The sequence below is a fragment of the Poecilia latipinna genome, unplaced genomic scaffold, assembly GCF_001443285.1.
Source record: "Poecilia latipinna isolate Pla-1442-1.1 unplaced genomic scaffold, P_latipinna-1.0 Scaffold1006, whole genome shotgun sequence".
Classification (NCBI taxonomy): domain Eukaryota; kingdom Metazoa; phylum Chordata; class Actinopteri; order Cyprinodontiformes; family Poeciliidae; genus Poecilia; species Poecilia latipinna.
The window spans coordinates 215,904-226,934 of NW_015113622.1; the positions used below are offsets into that span (position 1 = coordinate 215,904).

The 11,031-nt window shown below is 39.2% G+C and overlaps 1 protein-coding gene across 2 annotated transcripts; it reads left to right on the plus strand.

Annotated features, from left to right (window-relative positions):
• The first annotated feature begins 230 nt into the window (after window positions 1–230).
• Window positions 231–10,772, plus strand: LOC106958674 (protein tyrosine phosphatase non-receptor type 2). 2 transcript variants are annotated; one of them, XM_015050702.1, is made up of 8 exons: window positions 231–477; window positions 2,256–2,346; window positions 2,464–2,564; window positions 2,662–2,760; window positions 5,991–6,128; window positions 7,448–7,657; window positions 9,300–9,464; window positions 10,416–10,772. In XM_015050702.1, exons 1-8 carry the CDS (start codon window positions 421–423, stop codon window positions 10,602–10,604), a joined length of 1,050 nt encoding a protein of 349 aa, XP_014906188.1. In that variant the 5' UTR covers window positions 231–420; the 3' UTR covers window positions 10,605–10,772. The 2 variants fall into 2 exon arrangements, with proteins under 2 accessions (XP_014906188.1, XP_014906189.1); XM_015050703.1 differs by lacking the exon at window positions 231–477 and adding an exon at window positions 850–874.
• Window positions 10,773–11,031: the final 259 nt, after the last annotated feature.

An 11,031-nucleotide genomic window follows, 5' to 3' on the forward strand; every position in this document is an offset into this window, starting at 1 on the left:
TCCCTTTATAATTAATCTAAAATTAATGACAAGCAAGAAAAATAAACGGTGCTTTAAGTTGGATAACAACGTGTAGGGACGAGACGGGGGTATCAATTAGCGAATCTTTGGGTATCATTAGATGTCAATGTAGAAACGAAAGGAAACATATTCAAGGCGTGCACGAAATGACGCAAGTCGACACATAACGACCAGAACTACAAAAGTACAAAACGGGCAAAATATGACCAGCTCCCGTTACGCAACCTGGCAACCCGCGAGAGTCAGAGTGAAGGAGAGGCAGATTGACTCCCCGCAGGGATTCATCAGGTTACACACAGTGCTCTTCAGATGGCTAACGGAGAGGAGTAAGTTGGAAAACGGTGGCAAAAACACCCCAAAGTCATCCGGCTGGCTTCTCACTTCACCAACCGCGACACAATGGAGCAAGAATTCGAGGATATTGATTCGTCCGGGAAATGGCAGAACCTTTACAATGTAAGTCGGGACACCGAGGGCCTCTCGTGTTTCTATGACGATCGGTTGCTAACCAACTTAGCCAGTTCACTTCTCAGACTCATCTCCTTGTGTTTCACTACTTTCCCTGCTTGTTCCGTGGCGTGTGTTTTTGTGTTAACTAACGAGCTTCTAACGAGCTGCGTAGCGCAGGCAGGACGGGCGCCGCAGGAAGCCAGCGAACACTTAATTGTGAGAAAGTAGCGAGCTGCGCTAGCAGGGGGCTGACTTCCGTAGCTGGGAAACGTGCATCGGGGAGCTCTCTGCTTGGGTGACGCTTGCGGACGTCAGCCGCAGTTTCTGAGAACTCACCAAAGACTTCCAGAGAAAGACGCATGTGTTTTATCACCAGCAGTGTTAGCCAATCTGGCATATTCAGGTTAAGTTTCTAATACTTTAGTTCCTGTTTAACGTAGAAACTGACTGCGCGGTTTATATATATATTTTTTTTTATTATTTTACTGAGGCAATGGGAAAATGTTTGCTATTTGACTTCAGCTGTTTAGAGGAGACGCAAAGAAATAAACAATTTTCTCTATAGAACCAGAAAATGCATAGACGGAAAAAAAATCTTGTTTTTTTTTTATTAAACGAGTTTGATTTAAAAAAAAAAAAGTAACTCAAAAATACTTTATTAATTCCAAAGGGAATACAAATACAATAATACAATAAATTATGTTAACTTTTAAAAAAAATCATAATACTATATCAAATTAATCCAAATCTGGGTTGTTGATTTGATGGCATCTATGGCATTTATTCAGTTAATTAAATAGAAGAAGAAGAAAAATTGATGCTAAAAGGAAATGTAAATTTGCCATAATATCATCCAGGTATCCTCCAAGAGTCACTGTGGACAGTAATTCCAATAGCAGTCAGTATTGCAGAGGCCTTGAGGAGTCCTCTGACTGGTGATTTTTGCATGACTGTCACAACATGTTCACGGCTCAATTTCCAGGTGACAGAGATGATATTCCACAGTGAAATGTCCTGAATGGCACCATCGTTTGTTGGCACGCTCTGCTCTTTTCAACTCCTCTGGGATTTGGGGCCATAGTTCAAGTATTATTTAGGCTCTTGAATTGCTAATCGGCCGCTCCCATTTGTATAAACAAACCTTGTTTATATTTACAAACCTTGTTGCCACAGTAACACAACAGTCCGAAAGTAAAAGAGTAGAACAAAAATCCCTCAAACTGCACAACGTCTACAAGGAGTCCAAAAAACGCATGGCTGGAACCCAAACGGCTGTGAAACTGTCAGAAACGAAATTCTCTTTAGCCGCGTAGAGTGCTACAATCACAGAATAAAAAAATATTACATTATTTTAACTAGCTGTATATTGGTGTACAAAATTCAACATTGCAAATATATTTTGGTAGTAGCACAAAATAATCAAATCAAATTTCCACTACTGGTATCAGGCAGTACATTGTTTTATTCAATTTTAAAACAAACCTTAATATTTGCTACCATTAGTTTCTGCTTCTCAGTTAAATATTGTAGTCAAGGTGACTTAAACAGGACTGAGAACTCTAGAAGTTGAGAATGTAAATGTATGGAGTTTTGTGTGTAGGAACCCAGCTAGTAGAAAATCTTTTCACTAACTAACGAGTCAAGCAAAGTGGAACACTTTAAGTGAATCAAGAAGAGCAGAAAGACTGTAATGAAGACCTTCCATCACTTTGTGTGGTCTTTACATAAATGTTGTGTTTGCAACCTGAAAGCTAACCTTTAACCTTTCTTCTCGTTTGCACCAGGACATCCGCAACCAAGCCATTGAATATCCGTACAAAGTAGCTAAGCTTCCAATGAACAGGAATTTGAATCGCTACAGAGACGTCAGCCCATGTGAGTCTTTGCACGAGAGATTTGTTTGTTTTTCTTTCCAATATGGTGGCTGAGAATTTGCATTGTTGTAATTGCTTCGCCATCTGATGTTTTTTTTTTTTTTTTTTTCCTCCTCAGATGATCACAGTCGGGTAAAGCTTGAAAACGCTGACAATGACTACATTAACGCGAGTTTAGTCGCTGTGAAAGAAGCCGAGAGAGCTTACATTCTAACTCAGGTATGGAAGCCATTGAGCGAATGCTACTGTATTGTACACTGTTCTACTCGGTATGTCACACTTTCATGAACATTTTTTATTTTTTTTACTTTGACAGGGCCCTTTGAGGAATACGTGTGGCCATTTCTGGTTGATGGTCTGGGAGCAATGTTCTAAAGCCGTTATAATGCTCAACAGAGTGATAGAGAAAGGATCTGTGAGTAACACCTCAGCACATGATGACCACAAGTTTTTATATACAAGGACTGTGTTTGGAAATGTCTGTCTTTATTACTTAATACATACCAAATTATTTATACCTCTGCCTGAGATTTAATATATAGAGATGAGGATTTATTTAATTTTAATACAACGGTGTAAAAGAAGGATCGAGTTTGAAACAATAAAGTTATCATTTTAACTGCATTTTTGCATGTTTGGGATGTTTCAAAAAGTCAGGTCACTTCTATGCGTCATTACCTCCAGTCAGAAAGACGATGTTAGTCAAATGAAATGACAACTATATATTTAATCTGCTACAGATATGAGTAATTCTGGGCTTAGCCACATATGTAGCATTCTCTGCTGTTTAACTGAGGAAAGGAAAAACTTTGTAAGCTGTACATGTGGGAGAGAGAAGCATTTCTATGTTTTCTGTATGGAACTGTGCTCCAGCTTTTGGTTCTGAGGTTTTATGTTTCAGGACATAAAATTTGAAAAAATATCTGACCTATTGTTAGAATTTTAAATATTAAGAAATATTAACCCGAAAGAACAACAACGCATGAAATACAACAGTACAATTGTATGTTGCTGTTTATTCTACAGTAACCAAACCAAACTGCATGAAAAACGTGATTATGATTCAGTAGTTTCTACAACCTGAATTTTAAGAGTCAGGATGTTGTTTAGAATTGAATAAAATGAAGACTTTTAAATCACACAAGCCAACATTTTATTAACAGAACATGGGGAGCAGAGCAAATGTCTGGAAAAGCAGAAATGTGTGAAAGCGTTCACCTGGTTGAAATTAAGTTAACTTACTTCAGATCTGCAGCATGATTAGCTATAAGAGAGAGTTTGGAGTGTGTGTGGAGTTTCAGATGTAACGATGGGCATGCTGTCTCATTTGGGACAGAATGCATAAAATATTGTGGAACATTTTACGAACAACAATCTCATTATCTAAAGTGCATACGATTATCAGAAGATTCAGAGAAACTGGAGAAACCTGTCTGTAAGAGACCTTTATTAGACGCCCATAGACTTTGGGCCCTCAGACAAAACTGCGTCACTCGTCAGCATGATTTTGTCATTGACATTTCTAAATGGACCCAGGAATACTTCCAGAAACCACTGTCGGTAAACATAATCTAATGTACAATCTGCAGATTCCACCTAATCGTCTGTCATGAAATATGTGAACAGGATCTAGATCTACCGTGGGATCCTGTGGGCCACAATGAATTTAAAAAGGACTGTTTCACAGTGACAGTGCTCCATGTTCCGATGAATCCAGATTTGACATTCTTGTTGGCGACTTTGGAAACCATGAGCAGCTTGCATGTTTTGGAAGGAACTATGAACCCTGGAAGGTATCTAGAGGTTTTAGAGCAACCTCATCCAGAAAACGTTTATTTCTGGGAAGACCTCGTGTATTTCAGCAGGACAATGCCAAACCACATACTGGAGCCATAACAACAGCATTGGCTTCGTCGGAAAAGAGTATTGCTGAATTGGTCCTGCAGTCCAGATCCTTCACCTAAGGAGAACATTTGGTTCATCATTAAACAAAAAAATATGTCAAAGAAGACCATAAACTCTTAGCTGCTGGAAACCTGCATCAGTCAAGAATGGAACCAAATTCCAAGACTCCAGAAACTCATGACCTCAATGCCCAGACGTCTTCAAACTGTTGAAAAGAAGAGAAGATGCTTCACTGTGGCAAACATTTCCCCATCCAAACTGTTCTGAAACATGTAGCAAGTTCAAACCTGAGCTTAATTTGGTTGAAGTTCAACATCCGTTATGCTAGGATCAGTGTTCTGTTGTGAATAAAATATCAGCTCATGTGATTTAAGAGTTTTTTTTTTTTCCTTTTATGACCTCCTGTCTTTTCTAGAATTCAGGTTGTTGATCTGCCTACAGCAGCAAGAATATGATGTTATCATCAACTCTTTGGTCTTATTACTTTTCCACTATGCAGAAATGCTGGTTTATTCTTCTTTTGTGTTTTAGTTTATTATGCCTTTCAGTTTTTTTTTTTTAAACACAGCTCTCTGAGAGTCCACTAGAGCCTCTGAATCAGGTTGAGGTTTGGACATTGTCTAGGTCTCGTCCACATCCCGACCCTTTTGTCAGTTGTACCTTTCTGCTCACGACCAACATTCAGCCACACCTCAGCTGGCAGACAGACGGCCTCACGTTTGACTCAAGAGAAATGGAGGAGGTCATGGTTGGAGCTGCTGCAGGCCCATGGTCCTGCAGCTGTAAAACGAGCCCAAACCTTTGTGTGTTGTTCAAATTCAGTTCTCCAGACCTTTCCCCTCCCAACCCATTCAAACAAGCCATACTGGTTCTTAGCAGCCACTCTGTCATAAACTTTAACATAGTGAAGTCTGAAGAGTGTTTTTTCTTTGAGCAATGGATGACTGACCTTCACAGGGAGGAACTTGCTAAAGGGTCCATTCCTGTAAAAATGGGCAACCGTTTTTCTTTTTCTTTTTTTTTCTTGTAAAGTGACTAACTTACAAAAACATTGGAAATGGCTTTGTTAGCTCTTCTGAAAATGATGGATACAGCCACAACTGCTTCCCTAATGTCATGGCTATGGGTTAGCTCCAGGGTAACACCCAGATAAAAGCTGAAGAACAGAAAGCTAGAGATGTGTGCACATCCTACGCATCAGGTAATCGCTGCATTTGATCTGCAGCTACTTACAATCTGAGTCTCTTTCTACGAAGCTAGGCTGCTCTCGGTTTCTTCACATGGTGCTTCTGTATTACAGCTTAGCCCTTCTGAAACAATGCAATATGTCATATATTTTAAGACTTTAAGCTCTTATGTTTTGTGTTCTTTTTTTTTTAAATTTATTTTACCAGGACTGCTCAGAGCTTGTACTTACAGTGTTTGTGCAGCTAAGTACTTTCTGACGTGTATCCTGGCACATTATAAGCACAAACAGCTGTTAAATACAGAAAATGCGGACTAGAAATAATTGCTGTCTGCCATCATGTGGCGCCCCTTCTAATGGGGCACCCACTTTTTGCACCACTGCTGTTTGGAGTTTGGAGAATGACTAACTTTAGGCCCTAACTTTAGGTGCATTCAAGACAGACTGTGAGTCTGTCTTGAATGCTGCTTAGGTCACACATACTCATCTGTCTATGAAAACGCTGCAAGCTGCTTCCTGTTCGAGCCTGAGTGATGACCTCTCTGTCCCCGCAGGAAAAGTGTGCTCAGTACTGGCCCACTTCAGAGGAGCTGCAGATGTCCTTCACTGACACGGGTTTTGTTGTTCGACTGTTGTCAGAAGAGGACCAATCCCATTATACAATCAGGGTGCTAGAACTAGAGAACACAAAGGTGAGCATGAGACGAAACATTGGAAGCAATAATCTGAAATTTGTGCTCTGCTTTGAGTTTTTTTAGTTTTCTGGAGGACTCTGGTGTCTCAGTGAGCCTTTTCTCAATGGCAACCGATTTTTATTTATTCTTTCTCTCTCTCTTTCTCATATATATGGAGCCGAGCTGAGTCTAGCCAATCTTAGAATAGAATAGAAACAGCCTGAAATTCAGGTGCAACATCAGCATCAGAATGAGTCACTAAAATAGTTCCAAATGTTCAAAAATATATGAATACAAGACTAACAACAATAATTAGAAAATAGAAATATTGTACTCGTGATCCAATGGATGTGCAACTCAATAGGATTACTTTTTTTTGTTGCTTTTTTTTATTTACATAATGAACATTAAAAAAGACAGAATATAAATACTATTTTAATGAGTAAATGAATGTGCAATTTCCAGTAGGTGTGTAAACACTTATTGACTGACGAGGTATAGACCGGTACAGGGAGCTGGAGCAGCCAAAATACTTCAGAAATCACAAAATACCTTTTCCTGCTTGCTGATAAGAAATATTTTTGTGAAATTCCGTGTTTTGTTGTGGATTCCACTTAGTTTGTCAAATTCTGTCTGCATTTTCCACGTCACATAAATCCTAGTAGGGCCCTACAAAAACAAGGTCAAAGTTCAAAAGAGGAAGATCCTGCAGCATGCTTAAATGGTTTAGATGCAACCTGCAGCTCCAGGGGCCACAAGTGGCTCTTTGGGTTTCCCACATTGGTTCTTAATAACTTTGACAAAAATGATAAAGAACAATCTGATATTTTAAATGTAGTTATTATGCAGGTTTCAGCAGACTAATGGTTTTTTCATGTTGGAATTGCATTGAATTCCCACAACAGAATGACCCTTAAAGTACCAGTAATATTATTTTCTTATTGGTAACTATGAATACCAACAAGAAACGGTTGGAAACTGTCCACTTTCTTTGCTTTATTTTCCACAGAAGAAAATGCGTCCACTCTCTTTTGAGCAACAATGTTATGTTTTTCTTCTTTAAAATTTCCTATAGTTGATATTTTCATTCAGCTCGACAGAGGGTAGAAATGGCTGTTTGGAACGGATTGTAAAGGTTGAAGACCCCTGGGCTAATGTGTTGCTAACATTGTATTGCCCCTAAATTCCTCTGTTTAACTTCATACCAGGTGGTTTTAAATCAGTCTACCTGGGTCCTTGTTTTTATTTTTGTCTGGCATTTCTGGTTTGAGCCAGAAGTGCCAGAACTTGTATGTGCTGCACATTGTTCATGGCTGATGTCATACGTTTCTTCCCAGACGGGGGAATCCAGAGAGATCTACCACTTTCACTACACCACGTGGCCTGATTTCGGGGTGCCAGAATCTCCCGCCTCTTTCCTCAACTTCCTCTTCAAGGTGCGGGAGTCTGGTTCCCTGGGGCCTGAATATGGGCCCTCAGTGGTGCACTGCAGCGCTGGGATTGGACGCTCGGGAACGTTTGCCTTGGTGGACACTTGCCTGGTCTTGGTGAGAGAGTGTTATTGTTATGGGAAGTAGTTGCTTAACGCTGATTATACTGAGAGCAAAGGGTTAAACCGTTTAGTTTGGCATCTGAGTACGATGAGTCAGTCATCTTAAGGTAATATTTGAGAGGGCTGGAAGCTAGAGAGAGAAGTTGTAGCATGTTGGTTCTGAACTTTATTCACGGTATGTTTGGATTGTTACTTCAGGCAGAAAACAGTGATGTCAGAGATTACCTGGAAACTCCTTCCCACTTTCAGGAATTCTTCTGTTTTCAGATTCATTCAGCACCATGAGCTTTGTGCATTTTTTTTGTCTGAAAAATAAACTTATGTTGAATTGTTTTTAGTTCTTTTTTCAATAGCTTAGTATCTTTAGAAAGGGTTCAAGAAAGTTTTCTTCTGTTCTAAAACCTGTAAGAAAATGACAGCAGAATATATCTTCCCTCTTATTTTTTACAAGTGATGTATAAATCAGAGCCTATTAACCTACCAGCTCCAAGGTTAATAGCTGAAATATATTTGGTTTGTTACACAGAAGCTACAGAAGGGAACTTTATCAAGCTCCCCTAAAAACATGTCCAATTTAGAGACGTATCAAGAAATTGGTCGGTGAGCACGGGCGACCAAATTTTAACTGGTGAGAGACGAGTTGGAAACTCAGTAATCGGATCTTTTCTCAATCCCTGAACATGTCATGCAAAGCACTGCCTGGTCACTGTTAAGACAACACTCTGCTGTGTGGATGCTGCTGCTGAGAAAAGATTCAAAGATGACTATTTGAATATCTGTGAGGTGTTTACAATACATAAATCTCCAGTAACATTTGGTAGGATAAAGAAATATATATATAGTTTCCTTTTAAGCATTTAATCTGGTTAGGATGGAAACACCATGATTTGGGAAATGTAGGCAGTGTTTTGGAAAATTCAAAATTATAGTATGAGTTTACATTCTGTTACAGATACATCTAAAAACAGTCACTTTAGCCATGTTAACATTGCTAATGGTGCTTATCACAAGTAGAAGCTGCTTAAACAACAACACAACAGTGAAGCTTAAAATATCTACTCAATAAGTATTTTATCTTGCGTTACAATTGAAAAAGCCTGTTTTACGACAGCTGCTCTTTCTCACACACACAGTGTGACATCTCCTTTGATCCCATAATGTTTACCTAATGGCCACTAATGATAGGAACTTTTAAATTTGAAATCAGTAGATTGAAGCTTTAAAAAAAACATTTAAGTGATTCCCAAACTTTCTAGCTTCTGACTCACAAAATAATAATACAAGCGACTCTTGACCGCGACTCTTGGTTGAGCATATCTATGTTCCAGATCTACGCTTGTTCTGAAACACAATTTATTTTAGCATAGAACAATCCTCTATTTGTCCCTCAGTAGTAAAAACAATGAACAGCACATTGACTAACAAATGGAAGCACACACGAAAGACAAGATGCTGTAATAAATTAAAAATAATTGCACAACTGACTCACAGGTATACACTGTGAGCCACCAAGGCGGTGACCTCATGGTAACATGCTGTTAAGCAGTCTGGTGCACCTCAGTGTGGAGTGAAAACACTGGCTTAGCTGCATAACCCTTTCCAAATGTATTCCATAAACAGATAAATCTGTTTTGTAGATGGACAGGAGTAGGAGCTCGTCATCTGTGGACATACAGAAGGTGCTGCTGGATATGAGGGAATATCGCATGGGCCTGATCCAGACCCCTGACCAACTGCGCTTCTCCTACATGTCCATCATCGAGGGAGCCAAGCTCATTCTGACCTATAGCTCTGCAGAACAGGTTTGATCAGGAGCGAACCAGAAACGCATGAGAAATATACTTGTTTTATAGTCATAAAAAATGTCCAGTGAGCATTATATGAATTGCTATAAATTCCCTAGTATTACTGGTTTTTTTCAATTTTGTTTAATGCTGAACTTAATGTTTTACATCAGGCACCTTGTCGGGCAGCATTTATCAATGCTATTCTTTTGCATTGATAAAAGTCTGTGTCTATGATAAAGGGTGTTTTAGTGATTTGTTAGTGACTGTTAATTATTGCTTTGATATGTAAATGAGTTGCTGTGTTTGGCTTCTAGATGATGTTACTTTGTAATTTGTTTTTAATGTTTTTAGTTTCTGCTCTAATATGAGCAGCGGTTACCTTGGTAATACTAGTAGCTTTTGTTTGATGTTAACAGACTAGCCTTCCAACTGTTGTTTTTCAGTTGAAGCTAAGTTTAGGTTAGCATTAGCTTATAAATCCCCTTTGAATTTATATTGTTTATTTGAATCCCTGGCAAGCAGAAAAGAGAGAAACACAGTTCATACTAATAGGCAGCCTTAGAACAGACTGTTGAGACAAACTGTACCGAAAGTGGACTGTGCTTCAGTGTAAAGTCAAGGTAGTTGTACTCGCTTTGTGGATGAGGTGATCCAGCAAATCCTCCCAAGGTAACATGCAGTCCTACCTCTCTGCAATATGACATAACAATATAACATGTAAAAGGATCTATGTCCTCAATGTCCATGGCATTTTTGTAACCAATAATCTTCTTATTACTTCAGAAAATACGATGTTTTCAAAAAATGCTCCAACCAAAAGACAAACCAATAACTGAACATGTAGATAGACTTGAACCATCATAAAATTTGAGTGGGTTCCAAGTTTAGAAGGTCTTGCCTGGCTTCCTGCCTGTTTCCTCCATGCTTCTATTTGCCCATGCATGTGTTTCTTGATCTCTGCTGCAGAACTCACAGATTGGCCTGTTCAGAGAAGACCTGGAGTCGGATCTACAACCTCCAACGCCTCCGCCCAGACCTCACCTCAATGCCAGCAGGCCCAACGGCCCTTGCTTGGAGCCACAGCCCAGCACAGGGGACCACCTCTCATCGAGGGATTCAGACTGCCACAACATGGCAGAGAACTCTGTGCAGTAAGTGATAGTTCAGCACGTTTGGAATGAGTGTCCTCACACAGATAAACATCACCAGAGTTGCACCGATCAAGCATTTGTGAACAGTTTTTGATAGAAAATGTAGCATTAAGTTTTAAAAGCTTTTGGCTAACTACTTCTAACTGTTAAACTAAAAAATAAATCAACTAAAATAACATATTTTCTTTCTTTCTTTCTAGAGAATTTAATTAGTTATTTTCATCTAGAAGAGAGGCTTTGTGTCAGTGTGTGAGAGAGACAGTGCTGTAAACAGTTTTTCAAACTGAAACAAAAACAAAGTGATTTGAAATTTTAACTATTTTTAGCATCATATATTAGTGATTAGCACCATAACTGCAGTCAGGATTAACTAACCGAAGACATCTTCAGTCTCTCGGTGTTCCCTGGAGAACGTGGACCAGGGCTGTCAA